The sequence below is a fragment of the Cydia fagiglandana genome, chromosome Z (genome assembly GCF_963556715.1).
Source record: "Cydia fagiglandana chromosome Z, ilCydFagi1.1, whole genome shotgun sequence".
Taxonomy (NCBI): Eukaryota; Metazoa; Arthropoda; class Insecta; order Lepidoptera; family Tortricidae; genus Cydia; species Cydia fagiglandana.
The window spans coordinates 13,314,539-13,340,440 of record NC_085959.1 but is presented as its reverse complement, the minus strand read 5'-3'; the positions used below and the strand labels follow the sequence as shown (position 1 = coordinate 13,340,440).

Below are 25,902 nucleotides of genomic sequence, written 5' to 3'. Positions count from 1 at the left end.
CATAAGAGACGACACGTACTAGATCCATTCTTGATTCGTTATAGTTTAGATATCAACTAGTTCTCTTTTGCAGCGCAATTCGGGCAACCAATGTCACTTTTACGTTAGATAGAGTAAGATATCTATTACTTAGATGTGAATTAGATCTCTAAGTCATATCCTGTGGAAATCGTTCAAGAGTATCTCCAGAATCGCGCAAATGTCAAATTTGACAGGTTAGATCTTAAACATATCGTTATCGTATCTTATTGATGTCTAAAAGATATCTAATAGAAGTCTATTGCAAAATCCGAATCGGGTTGTCCCCCAGGTTGTCGGTTTCTGCTTGTATGTTGTTACATGCCCTGGTAATTAGTCACCAAGGAAGTCGCTTGCAAGCATAGACTTGCATTTTTAATACATGTTTGGCAACCTATAGTATTTTTTACATAGCTTGGGTATGGGGACAGCTGTAAATTAAATACATATTTTGCGTTTAGGTCTTAAATTGTATGGAGATGAAGTTGTTGTTGTTGCAAAGTTGTTGTTTAACCGCTCGTGCTAATATTGTTACCCGAGCAAGCGAAAGATTCCAAAACTGAACCACGAGAGAAGCAAACCAAATCAAATCCAAATGAATTTCATTAAATATGTATCATCCAAAATCATCATTTAAATGTCAATTCTACCAGCTACAGCTATATGAATAGCTACCCTAAATTGAAAACCGTAAAAGGTGCCTACTTTACTTTCTATGTAGTTTGGTTCGAAAATTCGAAACAAATTTGAATTTTAAAATTATTAATATTATTATATTGTGGTAGGTATGTTAATATAGGTATATGCCGATTTAAAGAAGATTATCACTACTATCATGTTGTAATACCGCTTAAGGAGGTTGTGAGATCAGTGTTCTAATATAAAAATTGTTGGAGCACAATTACCCAGTTGTGAGTACAGTAGGCACATTTTATGCTACCTATACCAAAATATATATAAAGATTAGATGCGAATACTTTTTTGTGCCATATACCTAGTTACCGGGAACGATTGAAAAGTTCCTGTTACTTATCAGCCAGCGACTGCATAAGTTTAATAAACACTCGCAAGTTCCTCGAGACGGAACTCTGTCATCGCCCGTTTCTCCACGCGTAAACATAACGACGTCTGGAGCTCAGTTCTTATCAAGTTATCACGTCCCGAGTGCTCGCCTCAAACGAACTATTAGCATGAAAGTGATCTCTATAACGAATTCAAACTTGAATTATCTATTTGTCGGTAAAGAGAAGTCCGAAAGACGAAGCAAAACCCTACTGAGTGATTTTGGGGTCGTGATCCCGAATGTCGACCATGTATTTTGATGGTCGTACTGAACAAGGTTTCTCGTGGGACGTGGGAGAGCATCAAATTATAGTAGGTGGCTGTCGCACGGCGCCCCTAGGCCAGTCTCCCGGGATTCGCCTAATAGAAGATCATTATCACACTCCTTAATAGTTAGTCTGAAGTGATTTCCCTGTAAGCTATATGAATGACAACTGTGCATACGCAAATACACTTAACGCTCACTTATGCAATTGTAATAACTAATAAACTAATCAGTATGAATCGAGTCATGGTTCTTTGTAAATGAACAATCATTTTTATATTAGGAAAAACATGTTAATAAAATAATAGTTATTTACGATACAAGTGCGGAAAAGAGGAAATTCGAAACGAGTGGCGATAAATTAAAACACGACCGAAGGAAGTGTTTTAAATCGACACGAGTTGCGAATTATCTATTCGCACGTGTATCGTACAACGTTTTACAGTACATATATGGCCCTTTAAACTTTTGACATCGCACGAAAAGTGCTATTTTACGCACTAGTGCAGAAAAATAGGACCATATGTACTGTAAAAATATTTTTGATTATGCTGTGCTGTAGGTCTTATTGTTTACCTTTAGTTCCAGAGTCTCTCGTTATACGTTTTAGATAGGATATACCCTTACCTATTTAAGTTCAAAACTTCCATTAAGTCATATCATTACTGTATCAAAAACAATACACTGCTTTTTTGGGCAGGTGTGTAAAAAGACAATAAAAAGGATAATGCCAAAGTGAGGTAGATTTGAATAATACCAAGCATCTACCTATTCTAAATTTGGTTAATAATTTAGTTAAAGAAACCTTGAAAGCCATATGCCACCTACTCGGAGTCATCGGCATCTGCTAATTGCTATTTTACCTACAACATCACGCGTATCTAACTGAATTTTACTAAATCTTGAGCCATAGGTGGGTAGAGTTGCCATACGTCCCGTATATACGGGACTGTCACCGTATTTAAGTTATTACATAAAAAAGTTCAAGTTCAGCCCTCAGGTAAAAAAAGTTGTCCACTGTCCCGTATCAGTTCCGACTATTTATAGACTAGCCTAGGCCATAGGTAATAGAGGACGCGCTAGAGTTAAGCCACGAAAAGTCTGCAGCGATTTTGATAGCCCTCGCAGTGCCAGTGTTATTTATACGTCATAATTTCATAGAAGTTTGACGATTAAAATAATACTTGCACTGCGTGGGCTATCAAATCCGCTGCAGACTTTTCTTAGGCTGACTCTATCAGGATCGTTTTGGTTTCATCGTGGGCTTAGTGTCACGGTTTGGCATGCAAACGACACATGTATAATTTATGTAAAACAAGACACATTTAAAGTTAATATAACCTATTTGAATTGTATAACTAATACAGTTATCTTTATTTAAGCTAACCGTAATTTGCGGTTTTTGAACGCACAATTAGCGGGGCTTGTGCTATCTTAGATAAATAGCAATTTGATACAGATCCAATTAAAGGAACTCACTGATATAGATATTTATTAAGAATTATATAGGTAGAATTATATTATAGCCGAATGCACCCGGAGCACTGGACCAAATTAGCTACAGACAGACTGGGTCCCACAGGACGGATCTCGGGGCAAAGGAAGACCAAAACGGAGATGACGGGACGACCTTGACACATTTTGTAAAGAGTGGCGGGAGTGTGCATAGGATAGGACCAAATGGCGGGAAAGAGGGGAGGCCTTTGCCCAGCAGTGGGACACTTCTACAGGCTAAAAAAAATGTATATGTACCTGAATAGAGCTAATATGTCAATTCAATAGGTGTAGTACGGTGTACTTACAAGCGTTCCAGGCGGGGCATGTTTGAAAACGTATCTGCTTGTATCTCGTGGATTTCATTCACGTGCAAGTAGCTGAAATCACAAACAAGAATAAAAACAAAGTGAAAAAACTAGACACTGAATTATATAAGAACGACAAAATAAAGTTCATCTAACTAAAAACTGAGAAAAAGAAACGTGTAACACACATAAAACCACCCATCATAGGTAAAAATGGAACAGTCACGATGTCACGATATTAATTTCCGGTCTAATATCCATTTAATAGCAAAAGGATTACCTAATAATAAGATAATAACATTAAAAACAGTAACATAAGTACCATAATATGAAACTACAAGCTAATTATATTTGAAATTGACTTGAAACACAATTAGGATGTGCAATGTACTTGTAATCCTCGCCAGTCATTCGTTATAGATTCGTATTCGGATTAGACGTATCTGAGTGCACACGCTTGTGTGATTATCCTTTGAGCTCCAATGACGCGGTTGATTAAACTACGAATCCCTAGGTACTTAATAAAGTGCCTACTTGAAATGATTCGCGGTAGTAACGTGAGCATGACAATGGCATCAGTTTCTGTGTCAGTCTATCGGCGGGGCCATCGACTGGCTCCTTTTACAGAGAAGTTTCTTATCTCATCACGGCGCCTATCGAGGTTACCATGCCGGCTCTGAGGTAATATTTATCATGTTACGAAGCGCATTTTTTGATAAAAACAACATGTAACCTAATACTTTTTTTTTACATTAATATGTACCTGTTAAACATTATAACGATAATTATGTACCTATACCACATCGGTTGGACAACAGCCCGTATGTTGGTAAGCAGTTATGCCTATGGACGCTTGCATTTCCATGCTCATGCCGGATTTCAAATTCTTTAAAAACATGAATGTTATTTGTTTGTTGAACCCCGGTCTGTAGCCCCTCAAAAAACCTAGGATTTTTTTACAGCGGGAGGAAATTCCTCTGAAACCGCTGAGTAGGTACACAGTTTAGATTGCAGGATTTGAAGAAAATCGCGTCGTTACTATTTTGCGCGTAAATTTCGCGTCATTACTATTTTGCTTAAAATTCAGTTTGATAGCGAATTCACGCAATATTGACCATATAAAGTAGTTGATATTAGTCTATGAATTTTATGATATAATAATTACGATTCGCCATTAGCGAACAAGTAAACAAATTGAGACTAACTACAGTTTTAATTAATGTAAACAACCACATTTATTTAGTTATCATTTATCAATTAGAGCACTACATATATCGATCAGAAATAGCAAGCTGTAGCTACCTCTATATTATATGTATGTACTCACTTAGTTCGTAAAGTCAATCTTTTTTACCTAAGTGCCAGAAATAGAAGACATCAGTAATTTCCTCTTCATACCTTTAATTAGAGTTAAGGGTTAACTTACAGTTGTTCCAAATGCGGCAAGCCCTTAAAGACATCAGGGTCGATAGTCTTTATGCGGTTCCTGTAGAGATAGAGGTACTTGAGGCGGCGCAGGCCGTGGAAGGCGCCGGAGCGCAGCGCGCGCAGCTGGTTGTCGTTGAGAAGCAGAGAGCGTAGTTGGTGCATGTGCGTGAACACGCCTCCGCCGACGTCGTAGATCTTGTTGAAACGGAGATCTCTGCAACATTAACATCAACTTAGGGTCGGTTGGACTTGGTGTTTATATCGAGGCACCAGCAAACCAGCACTATGGTTGTTCCTTAAAGCCCCTGGGATATAGCTTGGTAGCGGATTGCACGTATAAATATTTGCCAATAACTCTAAAATCGTGCAACTTTTACTGGGGTCATGTTATGCTGGCTAGGGTGTCCTCCCACTAGTGCAGGGCTGCCAGATCGTATAATAGGCTACGAAATTCGTATAATTAAATTATTTTCGTATACATGTCGTATAGTTGGTCAATCGGTATAATTGGATACAAAAAAAACACCGATGTCAAACTACTGTCAATGCTTCAAAAAACAGTGTGCCAATCAGAGGGCCTACCGCGAACCACGTTCGACGTCTTGCCTCTCTGTCGCACTTGTAAATACGTACGTAAGTGTGACAGGGAGGCAACACGTTGAACGTGGTTCGCAGTAGACTAACGTGGACTATAACCGCGAAAATCCAAGTTCGGAAATTGCGGGCATCTTTCTCTGTCACTCTTATTACGCTGTCATTGGAGTAAAAGAGAAAGATCCCCGCAATTTGGGGGCTTACCGTGAAAACCGAAATTCACCAGTTGTTAAAAAATCGATTTAAAATAATAGTTTTTTTTTTTGTACTCGTATAATGCAATCGAATTTCGTATAATTGCGGGCACAGGATCGTATAATCAAGATTTATGTACTGGCAACCCTGCACTAGTGCCAGTTTGATTTGATATTACAGGGACATTCTGTATACAGTTCGTCTAAGCTAACTCTGCACCGATTTTGACAAAACAAAGTGTGGAAATTTGTAACTTATGTTGACATTCGACACTTTGTCATTGAAAATGCCATGCAGAGTTAGTTTGATTCGATATCCATACACCGTTTTTTAAAGTATAAATAATGAATTGATTCAGGCGTTACTTTGCTGAAATCCATATTAATTAAAACCAAAATATTACGAGTACTTGGCTTTGTGGTCGACTAGCACATCGGGGGGCACGGCAGTGCCCCCGCCAAGTCGAGCGCGAAGCAAACACTGCCGTACCATCCTTTACTGGAACCATTTCGCCGCATTTTCAGGCCCCTATTTGAGAACCTCTGGATAAGACCAGAACGCAGAAATTTTGGTCATCCAGTAAGCTATAATCACATACTTAAAATCCAAAATTTCAAGTCTGTAGGTCATTTAGTTCCGAAGTTAAGCGAAAGCAAAGTTTCGCATTTATGAAACTCACTCATGATCATCAGAATAGAACTAGTACTTCCCATAAACTCAGAGAGCTGAAATTTGGTACAGAGTTAGGGTTTAATGGCCACATAAAGGGAAAACCTAAAAATATTGCAATATCAGTCACGTTTTAAAGATCTAAGAACTGCATAAGTAAGTTTGTAATCCCATATAAATATATGATATTACAAAGTTACTGTTGCAGTTCCTACAAATAGTAGGTAAAGTAAAGGTACACTATGATGTACGATGTGAGTATGAATGAAGATATGTTTAGTTATGATATGTGTATACATAGTATGGGTATGAGTACCCGAAAAGAAGGACTGCCTACACAAAGAGATGAGATCCCATCAAAAACATTGGTGCATTGGTGTCATGGAGCACCTGGTTTTGTACCCTTGTGTACCCTTCAACGGCCAAGTCACACAACATTAACTATAATAATAAAGAAATCGCAGTAAGGAACCTTAGACTTGGCACGACTTTGTCTAGATTTCATTACTTTTTAGAGATAAACAAGCAGCTCCATCGAGACTTGGCTAGTTTTTTACAGAATGTTTTTGGTGGGATTATCTTTTCGCGGATTAGCAAAGTCATATTTTGGTTTTCATTTTTAAAGTTTAGTTTTTTCTTACCTCAAAAGCAGTGGCAATTAACTTTTTCTTCCGAGATGTTAGAGTTCCAATGATATCTACGAGTAATATTGCGCTACAACCATGTGTAAACTATGATATTACGATATTCAATTTTGGAGGAAAAAAGTTACCTACCACTACTTTTGAGGTTATCAAATTTCTAATAAGTAATAAAAAACGGAGTACAATTTTAGTCTTGCAGATAGGTCTTGTAACAGCTCAGCAAGTCATAAATGTTCTCCTATTACTCAATAGCGAATAGCTAACAAAGCCGACTGTCGTCTTGATTTAAAGATATTTATGGTACAATAAGTTTGTATTTGGTACTTAAGTTGGCATGTTTTATTAGTTTTCTCAGAAACAATAAATCGTGGGATACGAATTTCCGGGTTACGGTAACTAGGTACGTAGATGCGTTACGTAATACTTGGATCAGCTTTCTGAATCTTATAGACGTTGGTTTATTTGAGGTTTAATGTAGGCGTACTGTGTACTATAGAAATATAAATGATTTCTATTTTCATAGTAGATATGTAGGCTTAATAAAGCTACACTGCCTACATTTAATGAGTATGTGGGCTTAAAGCTATATTCTATGAGTATGTGGGCTTAAAGTTCCATTCCATAAAATAGTAAATGATTTAGATACTCTTTTACCAAATTAAAAGTTTCGAATTGTGTAACATTTTGAAGTCACATGGTACATACTCGTATTATTCTCTTTGAATTAGCGTATCCGGCTACGAGTACCGTCAAACTAGCCAACTTTTCATCCAGGGGTATCTTTGCCCAAAATCTCATTTTTAGACAAATTAGATCATGTAGAAAAATTTAGAGCCCTTTGATACATATTTCCGGACTTAAAAATAAAAAAATCTTTTTGCTAATATTTATTCAGTAAGGAAGAAAAAAATGTTAAGCTTTCATACTTACTTTTTTTTTGAAAATTATGCTTTTATTTTCAGGAAAAAATCGGGCAGTTGGCTAGTTGTTGACGGTACGCGTCAAAAGCCATTTTGTAACGGCTTAACTATAAAGTCTATAAAGTGATATGTAACTCAATATAAATTACCGCAAATTTAAAGTGCAGTGAGTTTGTGGTTAGCGTGGTGGCTAGCGTTAGATGGGTAATGGGGAAAATAAACCAGAGATCATCGTTTATTATGTTTTCAGGCAGATTACTCCGCTCTGTTTCATTTGAAATTTTTTAAACGAAGGCTATTTTGACGTAGGAAATACTTTAAGGCCCAGTTGCACCAACCACATTTAACAGAGTGATTAACGTCAATCAGCAGTGATGTATGAAACTTCCCATACAATAAAATTTAGCGAACGCTTTAACGGTGACAGACGGTTTGGTGCAACCGACCCTAACTTTCGGCTCGCGGCTTGTTAGGGTTCCGTACCCAAAGGGTAAAAACGGGACCCTATTATTAAGACTCCACTGTTCGTCTGCCTGTCACCAGGCTATCTCATGAAATTTTCACAGATGATTTAGATATTTCTGTTGCCGGTATAACAAAAAGTATGGAACGCTCGATGGGCGAATCCGAGTCGCACTTGGCCGGTATTTTTTATAAATATGGGCACACTGACTAGTAGTGAGCGCGTAATATGTTACCTATAGGCCTTGTGGGGTCTAATCTGTTGATTGATATGACATGGATCGGCGCGCACCACGCCGCCGCCGCGCCTCTGACTGCCGATTCACTGCCATTGTCAACTGTAACATGGCTGAGAGCATACACAACAATGCGTATTTATCGGTAACCTTCGATTCACTGCCAAAGGTCTAATCAAGGTTAATTTCAGCTTACTAGGGGATATATCCCCTAGCTAACGCTAAAAGAAAAAATATGATGAAATATTCGGCTTCAAGAGAAATCTACCGATACGTCATTTAAAAAGATTCCGTCCAGTATCCTAATCTACAGGGTATCAGCCGTATCAGGGTGTACTGAATATCAGTATTTAATTTAAACCCATAACCCAACTTTCTGGATAAGTCACAGTTGAGTAAAATGTTGATTTTGGGGTAGACCATCCACTAATGTATTAGACAAAAGTGGAATTCATATTCCTCCAACTTTCCTATTTAGAGAATGTCCTCTGAAGGGCAAAAGCGCTAAATCAGGATTCAGCAAGTGTTTTCTCTAAGAACATGCACTTTTTCCGCAAAAGTGTCGAAGACATTTTTGTGTAGAATTTTATCCTTGCCTTACATCATATTGTCATAGAGAACTTAGATTCCGAGTAAAATGCAAATTTCTCAAAGCTTGTAGCTTGTACACATTTCCCAAGATGGAGGCGGTTCATCAAATATGGACATGAAAAAGAGACATTTAATTAACATACATAGGTACCAAATTTCAGGACTGTTCTAGAGATTTCGAGGGAAGTCCTAATCCGATTTTGTACTTATACGTATGCAATAGTACATCGTTATCGTTACCTATTCAAACTATGAAAGGCAGCCATTTCAATCGAGGTTCCTACGTCCTAGTTGTAGTTACAGACTGAAATGAACATTTCAATTATATTTAAGCCGAATGTGGACGGCCGCACGAAATCGCCTTTCCATACAAACATAGTCCTCAATTTCCTCTCTGGATATTAACATCGCTTATTGAAAATAGTTTTACACAATTTGATGTATATCGACAACATCTTTGCCCCTTGTCAGATATGCTATCTGTGAGTTTAGTATCTGTGGACTGACAACTCTTTCGCTCTCGCTATGATTTTCCGGCTAATCATGGCTGTGCTAATTGTACTTGATAAATCATTTAATAATGAATACAAATGTCTTTAATATCAGTGATTGTTTTAATTAACAATAATAACATAACACCCCTTCGTTTGATTTTTAACGAATAATGAATTATAAGAGTTTGGAGCATTTAAAAATTTGTATTATAACTAATCATGTGCTAGTTAGCACGTCGGGGCACGAACACAAAGTGTTGGCAATTAAAGCTTTTTACCTTAAGAGGTTGAATCAAAAAATAGCTAGCATAGCTAATATAGTTAATATACTTACGTTAAACTATATAAAATATTTTCCATAATGTCAACATCCAGAGAGGAAAATGGTGACTACGTTTATATGGAGAAGCTATCCCCTTTTCTCTTAAGCGTAAGCATCATTCTAGACCTGTGGTTGCCACATGTAAAACGCCATAGAAACGATATAGACGGTACAGCCGGCCTAGCCAAGGTTACAATCGCTATTGCTTCGACAACGAAAACCATTATGTCTCTCTATCACTCTTCCATATTAGTGCGACAGTGACAGTTGCGTTTCGATCGCTACGGAGCGTAAGCGATCGGCATCTTGGCTACGCGGCCTGAATACTGATGCCTGCATGAGGACATATCGCGAACCACGTTCGACGTGTTGCCTCCCTGTCACACTTACGTACAAATTCACAAGTGCGTCAGACAGGCAATACATCGAACATGGTTCGCGGTAGGCCCTCTGATTACTGGATTTACTGGGGGTGTCAAAGGCAGAATGTGGTTTTGGATGCTTGCTTACGTTCTGCAACGTATGTGCATTGGCCTGCATTGGTTCAGCGGATTTCCATAGTCGTGTACAAGCCGGTGGCCCTATTCAATATTAAAGCTAAGTATGTACTTAAACAAATGGGAAATTCAGTCATTAATACCCACTAGTCCTTAACCAAGTTACTCGTATACTGGAGAACGCTGATGGTGTGGTCTAGCGGTAAGAGCGTGCGTCTTTAACATTCTCGCGTTGAACCCCGGCTTGTACCAAAGACTGTTTCGGAACTTATTGTACGAAATATCATGTCATATTTACTAGCCGCTTTTCGGTAAAGGAAAACATCGTGAGGAAACCGGACTACTTAATCTCAGTAAGGTTTAGTTTACCTTCTGGATTTGAAGGTCAGATGGCAGTCGCTTTCGTAAAAACTATTGCTTACGCCAATTCGGGATTAAATTGCCAGGCGGACCCATTTCATTATTAAAACTGCCACTTTTTATTAGCCCTTTCCACTTTGAACTTAGATTGACTGCAGTGGCAAAATTTTAACAAAAAATATATGCTTAATTTTTGTAAGTAGGCTTATAGATAAACTACAATATTTATAATGTACACTTGTATTAACTAAATCTTTCGGCAGCGATTTCTTACAATTATTTTTAGCCCAATCGACACATAAATTGCCTCGATCTTTTCCTCTGTTGTGTTTTACTTTAAAATATGAACCATGCTATTTAAAGAGTCTATTTGAGTGTAGTTGTTTAAGTCTTATAACTAACTGCTTGTCTAAACAGCATAGTTCCGTCGATAGCCCTGTAACAGGGGTGGATGACTCACGCTACACTATATCAGACATTTGAACAGATTAAGATAACTATAGGTACTTTGGCGAGCGAACTTTGTCAGTAGAAAAAGGCACGTACCTAATTCAGTATGGGACATCCATCCTTTCGCGCATTTTTTAAATTTAATTTTTCCACTAATACAGCTCCCTTGCCAGACTATATGGCTTGCTATTGCTGTTTGTTGCATGGAAATGGAAACCTTGCACTTTGTGACTGCGCTGACACTATTAGGCACAGTTGGTCTGGGTGGTCTGAAGTGGACTAAGAGCGGGAGCTGAGTTAAACGTATAGTTCGTTTTTTTTAGCATTAGAAAGAACTCCGCAGAAGCAAGCGTGCAGTTTTTATCAGGCTCGTTAATTGTTAATAATTATTGAATTATCTAATGTAGCATGGTCAATACATATAATTTACTTCAAATTATTACCGCTAAAAGTGCCATTTAGAACCACAAGCGAACTTCTGCGAAGTTCTTTCTAATGCTAAAAAACGGACTATAAGGGCATACAGCATGAAACTTTCGGATAAATTAAAGATGAGGAATCTATTTCTGGGACATAAAACTGCACTTGAGGACAACAGAAATACACAAACAAGTTTTTTTATTATATGTAAGCACCCACCATATCAGTGAGAAAGGGATAAAACATAAATTAAGTAAATGAGGCTTGTAAAGTTTTATAAATTGCTTTGTACTATTTAAAAGAAAATCTCGTAATGTAATCCTCTCGGGGTCTAGTGGCACGGTTATCCCGCCAAGAAAGGCCAATAAGTATATAAAAAAGCGGCCAATTGCGAGAAGGGTTCCGTAGCAGCAAGTAATAACAATAAAATTGCGGTTTACGATTTATGACGTAAAAAACTACTTACTAGACCTCGTTCGAACCAATTTTCGATGGAAGTTTGCATGGTAATACTTATACTTCATATATTTTTTTTAGGTTTATCATTCTCTTATTTTAGGAGTTACAGGGGGGGGGGGGGACACATTTTACCACTTTGAAAGTGTCTCTCGCGCAAACTATTCAGTTTAGAAAAAAATTATATAAGAAACCTCAATATCATTTTTGAAGACCTATCCATAAATACCCCACACGTACCTATGGGTTTGTGTTCTCGGAGTAAATTTACTCCGAGTATGGGTTTGATGAAAAAAAAAATATTGAGTTTCAGTTCTATGTTTGGGGAACGGACCCCCAAAATAGATTGTTTTTTTTCTAGTTTTGTGTGAAAATCTTAATGCGGTTCACAAAATACATCTATTTACCAAGTTTCAACAGTATAGTTCTTATAGTTTCGGAAATAGTGGCTGTGACATACGGACGGACAGACAGACAGACAGACATGACGAATCCATAAGGGTTCCGTTTTTTTGCCATTTGGCTACGGAACCCTAAAAAGGCATTAAACGGACCCTCTTTTCAGTAAGCCACTCAAGCTAAGCTTGAAGTTTCAGTGAACAAAAGGGTATAATGTTAGAATGTTACTTAAGGACCTATATTTTTAATTACACTTTTTAAACTTGCAGTTTCACAATGATTACAAGGTAATTAACGTTACGTCGCACTACCCGTTCACCGATATTCAGTAATCTTAAGCTAATCACTTCTAATGGATACCTCCAAATTTTAAATAGAACTAGTATTTTAGGATGTTTTTATAACATTCTACATAACATTTATAATCAAAATTCAAGACATTAATAACGTTGTTTTAGTAATATTCTTGAGTTAAGTATGGCTGTAAGTAGGTATTTACCAAACGCACCGTCATTAACATTACAGTATCTAGGTACAGTGTTTCATTCTATTTTAGTCCTGTGGCCTCGTCACGGTTGTTTATAACCGATACGTTCTAATAAGCACGTTTCATTTTCATTTACTTAAACATATGCCTCAAAAACAAATAGGTACCTATATAGGTACTAAATTTAGTTCACGACAATCGGCGTTATCCCTTATACAACTACAACGAATTGACGGTGCTCTGTGCTACATACTCAAATACCTAAATACATACAGTCTGACAAAAACGTGTAGAGATTAAAAAGTGGCAATACTGTAGTGTCGTCCCGTTTTCTTGTATAGATTGATTTGAAAATTGAAAGGGACGACACTACACAGTATTGCCACTTTTTAATTTCTACTCTTTTTTGTCAAGTTATACACCATCATGTCTAGCACATCTTGCTGAAACTCGCGCGATTTGAAATAGTAACGTTTTGTATGTGTGGTGGTCAAAAAACTTGGGTTTAAACCACGGTTGTGCCGTGCCGTATAGAGTAGAAAAAACAGTCTCTATAAATATGCAAATCGGTGCCTAAAAGTTCGCTCAGGGTCCTTATCAGGGCAAAAGGTACACCTATAAAGACGCCCGAATAGCGACAACACATAGGTTACGCTACTGCTAGCTGGCGATATGATATGACATACGAAAAAAAACCAATATTTCCATCAACTATTTACGAGCATTTATAAAATGACCTAATAATCGTCATATTTTCATAGAGACAAAATGCCATGCAGAGTTAGCTTTCCGACTCTATAAAAATGTTATTTAAGCATATTTAACTTACGCTACGTCTTACGTAGGCGAACAACGCGCGAACGCGGCGCGGCGCGGCGCGGCGAAATCAATCCTTTGATGCCCATAGAAGTGTCCTACGTAAGCGATCTCGTTGCGAACGCGGTGCGGCGCGATTTGCACGCGAATGTCAGGCGGCGCGGCGCGGCGCGGCGCGGCGGCGGCCGCTTTTGCCGCGCCGCGCCGCGCCGCGTTCGCGCGTTGTTCGCCTACGTAAGACGTAGCGTTAGCACGATACTGAAACTGGCATATTATTTGCCGGTCTACTTTAAGTATGAATAGCAGGTCGAGTCTAGGCTATAGCTATATCCCGTTGTGCGTGCCTGCCTGAAGCCGAACAGACTTTAGCCACGTAAAGCAAAAATAAATAAACGCAAAATAAACTGGAACGATAGTACACGAAGCAAGCTTCATGGCGCAGCTGCGTTTATCCATCGAAATGAATTTTATTATACGGTATCCATACTAATATTATAAAGGCTAAAGTGTGTCTGTCTGTCTTATATGAAAGGTACCTCTTCACGCTTAAGCCGCTGAACCGATTTAGTTGAAATTTGGTACGAGTATAGAGATAAGTAGTATGAGACTATGAGTCCCGGGAAAGGACATAGGATAGTTTTTATGTCGGAAATCATACCTGAAGAGAGTGCAAACAGGGGTGGAATTGAAAGAGTTAATGAATTGCCTAATAATTGAAGTAAGCAATGCGCGAATTGAATAATTGCTATTAGCATTATCCAGGCGATATTCCTACTCTAGCTGCTGTCACTAATTCCACGCAGACGAAGTCGCGGGCAAAGGCTAGTATTTGATCTCTAAACATAGCGACTCCTAATTGTTGTCACTCATCCGCACATCAGTTCACTTCCTTCCTGATCAGTATAATCTAATCATAGTCATCTCTCACGCAGTTCTTCCATATTTTCCTTGGTTTACTTTGTTTTTATTTTAAAGCCCTCTACATTGGTTACCACAAACGTCTGCATGCAGTTCCGTCACATGATATATGGATCCCCCCGAGTTTATAGTATTTTATGCAACCGTTACATAAGAAAGCCCAAAAAAGGCGGTTGGCGTGCGTTCCCTCCTCTTTTGTGCCTTGTTTATATGTGCAATAAAATAATGTTTAAAATAAATAAATATGTTTGAAATCACATAATACAAACAAAAACGATTGGACTAGTTGATAACGTCCTTCTTTTCTGAAGTCGGTTTAAAATACCTAAGCTTCAATGCTTTTACTGTAGTTTTTAAACAAGAGTAAAATAATTCCACGGAAATAGGTACTTAACTATCCATAATTTCTTGTATATTAACTTAATAAGTTCTTAGTCTTCTTGCAACGTGATTTTACAGGTACTTGAGCTAGAAATTACTAATTAGCTCTCGACGATTGTATCTGGCGCACAGACAATACCAGCAACACAACTCGTTACAAATAAACGCTAAACAACGAGACGCTACAGGACACCGTATGGAGATGGACCTTTTTAACCGATAAAAAAGAAGTAGGTTATTAATTATGTCGTATTTTATGTGTATGGTTTTTTTACCTAATAAAATTTTGTTTTACGTGGGTCGTTCTATCGTTTCGTGCCGATTTGCCACTTTTTTGGAGTTTTTTTTTAATTTGTAGTTACAGTGTAGATTTTGATATTGTGAATGTGTATACGTATTGTGTATATTATTTTAAGAAAGGCACCTATATACTAGTTATACCTTTGGAAAACAAATAAGGAAAGTAATGAAGGCACAGATGGAAATGAAAAACCAAGGGAAGGTAATGAAACACGAATAGAAGGAAATGAAATTAGATTAAATATAAATTAACTTTATTGGTCAAAATCAAAGTGATAATATTTTAAACGACGGAACCATAAATAGCTTGGCTTTTAAAAAGTATATCTACCCTGTTGACCTGTTTAATATAATAACCTACTTATTAACAATACTTTTTACGATGTTTCAGTATTCCTCTTCGGTCTCATTATTTGTCAGAACTAGAAACATATAATAATGAGATTTGTAATGTAAAAAACTGCTTACATAAATGAAATTAAAAAAGCTTAAATTTTCTAGAAATTGTTATAAAAAACAATCGTTAGTTTTGATAAAATATATTATTTGAGAGAGAACTGCGGCATAATTTTAAACTTTTTAGTAGGTAAAGTGACTTGTGACTTTGTAAAGGGCAGATGCTGTTTTTTTAAATAATGAAGTGGGCCAGATATTACATTTCGGACACGACCATGATAAGCCGTTTCAAAGGGAACGGCGGGCCGAAGTAAAGCTGCAGGACAGCAGAGCTTGGAGACGAACAAATAGTTGTGTATTAAAAAGCAAACTAGCGGACCGCAAACACGATGTTGAGCTCTAAAGCCGTTGGAGGTCGAAGAGCGTACTCTACGAAACACCAAAACCCTGTGTAGATAGAGGCCAAGGGCCGAGTACGCCCGAATAATCAAAATACTTATTATAAATAACAAACTCCATAGGGTTGTAGACTCAACAAGTCGCACTTTCGAAGAAAAATGCAACGGTCAAGCCGTAGGAGGGTCAGATCACATTGGTTAAATTTCAAGCTCTCTTAGTTCTCAAGTTAGGTCTTCTATGGAAGCGCAACGTGATCAGACGGACTGGACCTTCAGCGTTTATGCGGACCTCGGCCTTTGGCCTCACTTAGCAAAGTTCTGCACTCTTACAGATTGATATTTGGCCTTGTACGGAAATGTGCCCCTATCTGAAGCTCCCCCGGGCCTCATGCCTTGCTTTTTAATACATTCGGGTATTGGTTCTTGTTTGAGGTCAGCCCCACTGAAGCTCAGTCTTTGACCTCGCACGATTGTGCCCGCTGCCAATAGTTAAAAGAAATTTTGAACACCTTATGCGGAGCTAGGCTTTTGGCTTCGCTTGCATTTCGGCATTGAAACAATTTAAGGCCTACTCTCCTGCGAAAGCTCGGCTTTCAGCCTTGCAGGAAGGCGCGCCACAGTCGGACGCTCCGAGCTGCCTGCTCTTTCTTTGCAGAACTCGCAGAAAGGGGTGGGAATGGGACGCTCCTCTCCAGTTCTAGATGGTGTTGGACCATTGTTTCATGAACTTTCTAGATTTTTCTAAAGGCCTGGCCAAACACACGAGGCGACGCAGCGCCGCATGATGCCTGTTCAAACAGGGCGTGCGCCGATCGCGCCAGCCCCACGCTCTCAACACGCCCTCATCGCGCGCGCGAACGCGGCTCGGCCGCGCGGGAACGCGGCGCACCGCTCGCTGCCTAATGTCCAATCCGACTGATGTGACCCAGCGCGACGCAAGCGGCCACGCGATGCGGGGCGCGACAGAAGCGGGGCGTGATACCGGCGGGACGCAGTCAGCAGTCTGTTTGACGTCGGTAACCTGTTAGCATGTGCTGCGATCGCGCGGCGCGGACGCGGCGCTGCGTCGCGCCGTATGTTTGGCCAGGCCTTAAAGCTTGGACTTTAAACGGTTACAAAGTTACAAGAAATTTCCGTGATACGGCCAACCCGTATTTTTAACCTAGCACAAGAAGAGGCTCCCGGTAGCAGATCTTTGTGAGACCCTCCTCATAAATATCTGCCGTCGGAGGGCTCGCTCTTGAGCTTTATTCAAGGACTATGAAAAGTTTTCACTATTTTAATTAGCAGATAAGTTAGGCGTTAGATAAGTTTCAATAGGGTCACCTGTCCAAATGTTCCGCATTTATAAAATGTTGGAAATATGATGTATCTATCCGATATATTTACAATATTTGTCATGAAAAAAGAGACTACTTACGCTTACGCGCCTATCTGCTTATTTATATGCAATATCCACAACCAACAGGATTCCCATGACATCGGGTATAGGTAAGAATCTATACCCTGAAACTCTGTCAAACGGTCTAACGAAGTCGAAAGAATGGGACATACATACGTTTCAAAACATAAGAGTTATGATTTGAGAGCGTATGTGTGCATATAACTCTTGGGCTGTCGGCTAAAAGCATAAAAAGGTATCACATCTGTCATACAAAATTATTGTTCATTTCCTTCCAAACTGGTTCATTTCCTTCCCCCGAAAATATTGGAAGAAATGGAGAGGAATGAATTGGAGTGGAATGAACTTTCGACGGTTTTTTTAAATTTCTTTATCGCCTTTAAGGCTAGAATGGCATCAAGTAAAAGTAATGAAGATATACCAAAATACTAACAGATTATTAACAAGGTGATTTTTTTTTGCAATAGATAGCACCAAATTACTTAATGGATAGAAATGAGTAGTAACCGTGACAAAGTGCCTTTCCGGTGAGGAGAACCAAAATTACTCGTAAATCAAGAGCGCGAAACCTTCTTCGTTGACGTATTGCGGTAGACTAAGGTAGTAAAAACACGTAGCAATCATAGGTATTCGTGAATAAAGACGCGTTTAGATTTGGCATGAGTGGCAAGTTTTTAGAGTGAAAATGAAGTCTGTCGCGTGACAAAATTAAAAAGTGCGTTCTCTCTATGATAATTTAACTTTAAAAATACGTACCATGTACCATTATAATACTGATTATTTGCTTATTTATAAACAATAATAGAAAGTAGGGTTTATCTGCAAATGATAGTGTTTTTAAATTTTTGAACCCAATGGTACGCCATTTTATGTCGAGGGAAATGAATTTTTCGCATGTTTTTAATTTTTATTTAATTTTCCGTACCATATAAACATACCTTTTAAAAATAACCACATGTAAAAAATTATAATTTTAAGGCTTGATGTGGGCTCGGACACCAAATCGGCACGAAACGGCAGAACGACCCACGTATAGAAAGGAATCAGCTGTTATGAAGCAGAACTTTCAACTCTTTCGTGTCTTTCTTTTCAAAAGTAAATAATCTGTCTATTTTATATTAAGTGGTTAGAGGTACAGTCATAACTCGGTTACAAATGTTACAAACCCCATAAGTACCCCATGTGGATTAAACGACCTGATGCATGTAAAAGTTATTCACAAAATTGTATTCGGAAAATAGGAAATAGTTAAACAATATATTAGTCGAAGAACTAAACACCGGTGTCAAGATTATTGTCAGTGTGATTCCAAATTAATTTTTAGGTGGTGTTATCTTTGCAGTGATAAGAGTGATAAATATCATACCGTAACTGTTCCGTCATATCTCCTGGCCGAGTCCGTCGGTGGGATTTCGTCACCCGTTGTTTATTTTAAGATACCTACCTACTTAGGAAGATTACTACCAAGTCTACCAACACCGGTTTTGGGATCAGCATTTTTGTACATTAAAGGTACACTGCCGTTCATACGTAGGCAGGCAGACATTAGTTATGAAGAGAAACAAATTTCCATTGAGTAAACTTGGTCATTGAGAATATTTTTTCTTAAAAGCGGTGGAAACGTGTACCTACTCTTTGTAAAGAAATTCTTCACGTATTTTCTATATTATGTAGAATCATCAAATACCTACCTATGTAGATTAATTTAAAATGAAATTGAACTCTTATTTAATTCGAGTAAGAATATTTAGTACCTATATACTGGAGTTTTACCGGTCCGTCTGTTTCAAGCTGCGCTACCATAGTTATTATCAGGGTTTAATTAAACAGCTTTTTAACAAAGCTGCAAAAACATGAGGTTTTCACTTCACCTGGATTTTTGATTTGTTTTTATTTAAGTTTCCCTTTTTAACCCTCGACGCAAAAAGAAGGGCATTGTCTGTAATGTCTGTGGCATTGTAGATATTGATTATTGATATAGATTATATTCATTCAGACTAATTCAGAGGATAGATCTATAAATTACAAAATACATGTTTTTCTTCCATCGAAAACTAGCTCATACGTGGATAGAAATTAAGTATTAGGTATTCAAAGCAAGTCTTTCGATATTCGCGGTGTTTTAAGGGGCCCACTGATTATAACAGACCGCCGGACGATATCGGCCTGTCAGTTGTTCGGAACTGTCAAAATTTTGTTCTAACTGACAGACCGATACCGTGCGGCGGACTGTTAATCAGTGGGCCCCTTTATAGTGACCTCGCTACTTTAAATAGTTTGAACTTCAGATAATACCATTAAATTGATAACAAAGTTCTCTAGAGTTAAAATAGTTAAATATGTAATATCCCGACTTACAGCTAAATAAGCAAGTAAATGTTAAGTTGAGCAAGCAGGTAATAACTTAGGCACTTACCTACCTATTTCAAGCAAGATTTATATTCATAGCTACTTACACCTACCACGTTTCGCGGTAGGAGACTCGTTTGTTCTCTGAATAGAAATCTACTCGGATCAGATTAATTTATTCATAAGTTACTTACCTAACCTATAAAACTACAAGATACGCGTAGTAGGTACTTTATCGGTTCAAAATATAAGAAATGCTACAAATAGGTGAAATAGGGTAATTCTACTAGTATTCGCATATTTTAACAACTTAAACTAAGAATAAGTACATGTAAGGTTACTGTGCTAGTTTCCGTCCAGCTCTATTATTCGTTTATTATTAAGGATTAAGTGATATTTACCTTAAAAAGACAATATTAGCATTAAAAAAATACAATACACTTAAGTAAGAATACTTACATTGAAGATGTTTTATTCGCATTTCGATCGAACCTCTACTAGGTATACCTACTAGACACATACTCGTACCGATTTAATTATACATATTTATTTATACCGATATGTTAGCTTATTCAGGTGGTTTGATTACAAAGAGCCCTAGAGAAAACTTCGTACCTACAGCAAGCCCAAGTTTTAAGATTAAATTAATCGTGGATCGCAAATTTTCATAAAGTGTTTTTGTTTTAACATAGACGGATAATATCGCTGCGCCGGGCCATCTTCGCGGCCGCCGGCAACTTGCGAAGCCGGCAAACTTGACTCGCATTAATCAATTAAGTAGGTAAGCATATTCGCAGACGCAAGCTTCTAGGAATTATTTGGTAGCTAAGAAAACATGTTTTCTTAAGATACGTTTCGCAACAAAAACATTGCGACTCGTTCGCGCCGCGCTCCACAGCATAACATCATAAGTAGGTAGGAACACATATAACCAAGCTAACAACAGGTTATAAATAGAAGGGACCAGCGCTGATATAAACACTATACTTACAGAGTGTGTATGTCTGTTGGAACTTTCGGCACGACAGTCAGGCCCTGGCGCAGACACCGCACCGCGTTTCGAGCACACTCGCATTTTGGCGGACAAACTTGGCCCAAAGTTAAACTGAAGTTGAAAAGTAAAAGAAACTTAAAGTAAATTAAAAGTCTCATTTTAATTTTTGGAAACAAAGTTCAGATAAGTTTTTTTCCGTTGCGACACCGTGTATGCAATCGGAGGTGCGGGGGCGGTCTCGGAGGCCGAGGGAAGACGACCGGCCGGCCGGCGGACGCGCCAGGAGTGCAGTGGCAGCGCAGCGGCGAGTGCGGGCCGCGCGCGTGCCGACGCCGCGACCGCCTGTCGCGAGAAATCCCGCCCGGCGCCCACCGCACCGCGCCGCGCACTATACCTCCGACAACACCCCCAAAATGGTGAACCAAAAACTTTAAATCCTACAGTATCTAGGAACAGCCGCAGAACAATATTGATATAGGGCTACATTTCGCTCTTCAAAAATCAAGCTCACACCCATTAACGTATATATCTATGGACTGGCCTTACGGGTACTAAAAATGGTACTAGTTTAGCGGTGTGACTCACGAATTCCAGCCAATCGTGCAGTCTAACGCAACTAGTTGCGACCAATAGCGCGCGTGATGCGAACTCATCAACCAATCGCGCGCGTGATGCGAACTCATTAACCAATCGCTTTGTACCGGTGTCACACCGCTGTACTGGCCCCTGTCATGCCTCATTATTATTGTCCTTAGGGCCAGTCCCTAGATATCTATGTCAATGCTCACACCGGTGTGTGCGCTGGAACCGGTGCGTGTCAGCCTGTCAGCTCGCACCGCACGGCATGAGCCTGTACGAGCTTATTAGCGCGACATCATACACTCGTACGAATGGCACGCGTGGGAAAAGACAAGCAAATGTGCTCCTACGCGCTCTTCTAAAAACGAGCTTATTATACGTTCGTATAAAACGCAGATCTAAACCGCCCACATAATCGGGGTATTTCCAGAAGACCAAACAAACCCCTAGGTACCACTAAAGTGGCTATTAGTTATCACCACGTGACAAATGGATATTTTTTCTCACTTGTTCTAATGGTAATAGATAAGAAAATCCCAGCTATTATCGGGGGCAGCCAGCGGTAAACATATTTTTGGTAACAGCTAGGAATAAGCCGTCTAATTCAGTACCTAGTACCTACACTGCTGAATTGACACGTTCATTATCTATACCGGCCCGGCGGTACGAGCTTACAACATGCGGGTTTATATATTATTTGCCTACATTTGGTTTATACGAGCTTACACGCGCGAATGCGTACGCTCGTATAAAACGCTAGTCTGAAACCGCCATAAGGCCATAAATGAGTGCCAACTTGCCAAGCTTAAAGGCCCCAGTACACAATGGGCCATCGCCGGCCACTCCAAGGGACGCATTTATGTGTCAGAGGGAGCAAGTGATATTGCTATCTCATTCTACCGCATGGCTGCGTCCCTTGGAGTGGCCGGCGATGGCCCATTGTGTACTGGGGCCTTTAGAGATACTTAAGGTCTTCGCACATTACAACAACTCAACGGCGACTCGATTCTATGCCAAATATTGAAATTTAAGCCCTATGTCAGAATTTCTAGGTTTAATTTCAAAAAATATATTAAAGTAGTGTACGACGTGTGGTCTACGCGTCGTACACTAAAGGTCAACTCCGACACGTTTGCCACGCATTGACCACACGTCGTCCCCGCAACGACTATGCGTTTGCGACTGACGCGTGACGGGTAACCATTTGGCGGCCTAATTCGTTGACACCGCGTTGTCCACTCGTTGACAACGCATTGCCCACTAGTGACCATTGGGTGGATCAACTAGTTGACTACTCATCAAGAGTGTGAGTAGAGGTGCTGCCGAAGTGGCGTGGAGTTGATATAGTGTGCGAAGACCTTTATAACTACCTAAAGTACCTAACTGACTATGTAGGTACCTACAGAGTCACCTAAGTAGTGTTAGCCCCCATTCGCACGACAGCTTTTTCAACGCGCGTTAAAAAAGCGTTTGAATGACACAAATGGAAAACCATGTATGTATTCACACGACAGCGGTAGTAGCGCTTTTTATCAAGCGTTGTTGGATTTTCGACTTTAAGTCTTGGTAATTAAGTCGAATTTAGAGTGTGGACAGATTTAAGCGCTTTTTTAACGCGCGTTGAAAAAGCTGTCGTGCGAATGGGGGCTTATTTTGCATTAAACGGCATATGGTGGCCACATTTTCCCTTTTAGTTAGAAGATAAAGGGTTTTAGTTAGGTAAGTAATATTATAAAACCAAAGAAATATGAGAGTTATTCTCATAGTAAAAAGTACACGAGTATAGGCCAAAGGTACAGTTGCCTGTGTTCGCGGTGTTCCACTTTTGAACCTTAACATACCATTCCATGGTCTAAAAGTGGAACACCGGACCGGGTAGGCAGGCTGTACAGTCAGAAGTTGTTAAGAGGGCCCGGTGTTCTAAATGATTTTGACCCGACTTTATTGTTACTATGAATAAGAGGATGTGTGCTATTCCATTATCCAATTTCTTAATATCACCCTTACCAACTTTAGCAACCCTTAGTAATTTCTGCTGTAATAACTTTTTCATGATACTCCGAAAAACGTTTTTTCCTTAGACGTTACTTATCCTATTTGGAGCTATGTTATATGTTTGGCCCGATAAATTAGTGTATGGTGTGCCTATAAATATTTTAAAATTACAGCCGTAGTGACATCTACCACCACTCACTGTAACTAGCTAACGGGGTTATGAAGCAAATCTATCTTTTTGAGAAATGTCATGTCGACAATCTAATTAATTGAACTGACGCCAGATGGCGTACATGCGAAAGTTCAGATAAAACCCATAATATTTTATAAAAAACGTTCGAAGTTTACATAAAACCTTTCATAATGAACAGCGTTCTCTGCGCACGGGTAGTAATTGCTGTCTTTCCTGCGATGCCATTGCCAATATGCACTGACACAAACGCAATGCTCTTTATGGTATTCAACAGATGGCATTACTAGGTACAAAGCTGCCACTGTGTCAGGCGGTTATCACACTCACTGTCGACAGTGTCGACTCATGTCGTTCACGAATAACGAAAAAAAGAATTCGCGAGCGGCAACGTATCTTACACGATCATATTTATATAGAGCGCAAAAATATGTGAGCGTGTCACATATTTTTGCGGCCTTCATTGTTTAATATATTGCAGGCGACTGTACTATGGATGGAGCTCGGGGTGGCCTAGGTACCCTGCGGCGCGCATCGCATACCACATCTTCGTCCAAAAGCACGGATCGTCGTGGAATTCACACGGAGGCGGAGCCAATGTGTTATACCAAGCGGTTTTTGTATACAAATCGAGATCTTGCAGTACCGAGTTAAAAATCGCAGCACCGACATCGCTCAGTGTGATAGGTACTCGTAACGGCCTTATAGCGCGTATCTTGAGGCGATTGGCCGGTCAACGCACTCGCCGCGAGGACGCTGTGGGGTCTTATCTTTTTTTTTATATAGGGTGGTCAAAAAATAAGTGCATTCCCGTTGCCAGGGGGTTTTGGGATTATACTGAGCAAATTTTACTATGGGACCCACCCCGAAATCAAGAATTATATCTGTTGACCCTTTAGTCCGTAGCGGCAACATACTTGCCATCATACTTAAAACAAAAACGCATCTCTACTTTAAGAATTACGGTTCTAAATCGAATGACTAAAAGGAATGTCAAATGGTTAAAAATATTTGCTCGTTATGATATTTCGCTGTTATATCACAAGCTATTTTATACTAAAATTACTACTCTTGTGTCTATGGTATACAGAGTAACGATATACCTACACTTGAAAATAAAGGCAAATTTTATGAAATTCTATGAAGCTCCGTTCCTACATACCAGGGATTTGCTACAGGCTACGACGTAGCGCTATAAACTTAGGTAAGCAGTGCATGAGTTGAGGATTAGAATCCGGTTGCACCAACCACAATCAAAAGACAGATAAAACGTAACTAGTTCGTTTTTTTAGCATTAGAAAGAACTCCACAGAAGCAAGCGTGCAGTTTTTATCAGGGTCCTTAATTGTTAATAATTATTGAATTATCTAATGTAGCATGGTCAATACAAATAAATTACTTCAAATTATTACCGCTAAAAGTGCCTGATTTGGAACCACAAGCTTACTTCTGCGAAGTTCTTTCTAATGCTAAAAAAACAGACTATACCTGTTGATAACTTCCTGTATAAAATAGGGAATATTAGGCAAACCTCTGCGTAGGTGGCACTGGCACCTTTGTGGCACATACAGTAAACAAACCACATTGACATCACACGTCACTCAATCACATGGCCTACCGCGAAACAAGAAAATCGAAATTTCGTTATCTAATCTCTCTATCACTCTTGCAAACTCGAGCGATAAAGAGGCAGATAACTAAATGTCGATTTTCGCTTTTACCGGTGGTCCCTTGTTAATAGACCGCCTTGATATTGATACATCAATGTCATATTTAATTGTCTGTGAAAACTTGTAAAAAAAAAAACAGTTTAAGGCACAGCATGTATAAGTTGACCGTAGTTCTGTAGAAAGCGACCAACTTTTTATTTTTGTCAAAGTGACTTACACCCTAGTAGCTTTGGTCGCTTTCTGCATTGATAAAAAAATTGAGTTGGTCGTTTTCTGCATAGAGTCTGGCTACTGAAATTTTACCCAAATGTTTGGCGGGAAATTCAAAAAATCTTCGGCTGGCCACACTTTGTGTAGTAGGAATTATAGTTTTGATACTAGAAAATATTTTTGATTTTCTGTGCACACGTAAGGTACCTAAGGATATAACTTAAAGTAAGTTAAATATACGTTGACGTGCACACAAAGTCAGCTCACATAATTTCTACCACTATGTAAAGTACAGTCAACGATAAACACATATGTTAACACTTTCTCACCATATACCATTGTAACAAGGCAAAAAATGAAATGTAGTATAAATAAGACCTAGCTCGATAATACCGTAATATTAATCTATTACCAAAAAAAATACATAAGTACTATGCCAAATATGCTAAATGCTAAGTATCAAAATAATTATAGAGCACCAACCTTCTAATTTGTTTACATTTGTATTGGAGTTGTAAACATTGCAGTTTTTC

The 25,902-nt window shown here is 39.0% G+C and overlaps 1 protein-coding gene across 1 annotated transcript in view; it reads right to left on the bottom strand.

The window, feature by feature from the left end:
- LOC134678667 (peroxidasin-like) overlaps window positions 1–21,030 on the bottom strand; it is a 29,169-nt gene extending 8,139 nt beyond the window's left edge. Inside the window, exons 1-3 of the mRNA XM_063537311.1 lie at window positions 20,723–21,030; window positions 4,574–4,789; window positions 3,148–3,219 (exon numbers count right to left, since the gene is read on the bottom strand). Of these exons, the coding sequence (XP_063393381.1) occupies window positions 3,148–3,219; window positions 4,574–4,789; window positions 20,723–20,883 (449 nt within the window). The 5' untranslated portion in view covers window positions 20,884–21,030. The remainder of the gene's footprint in view (window positions 1–3,147; window positions 3,220–4,573; window positions 4,790–20,722) is intronic.
- Between the last annotated feature and the right edge of the window lie 4,872 nt (window positions 21,031–25,902).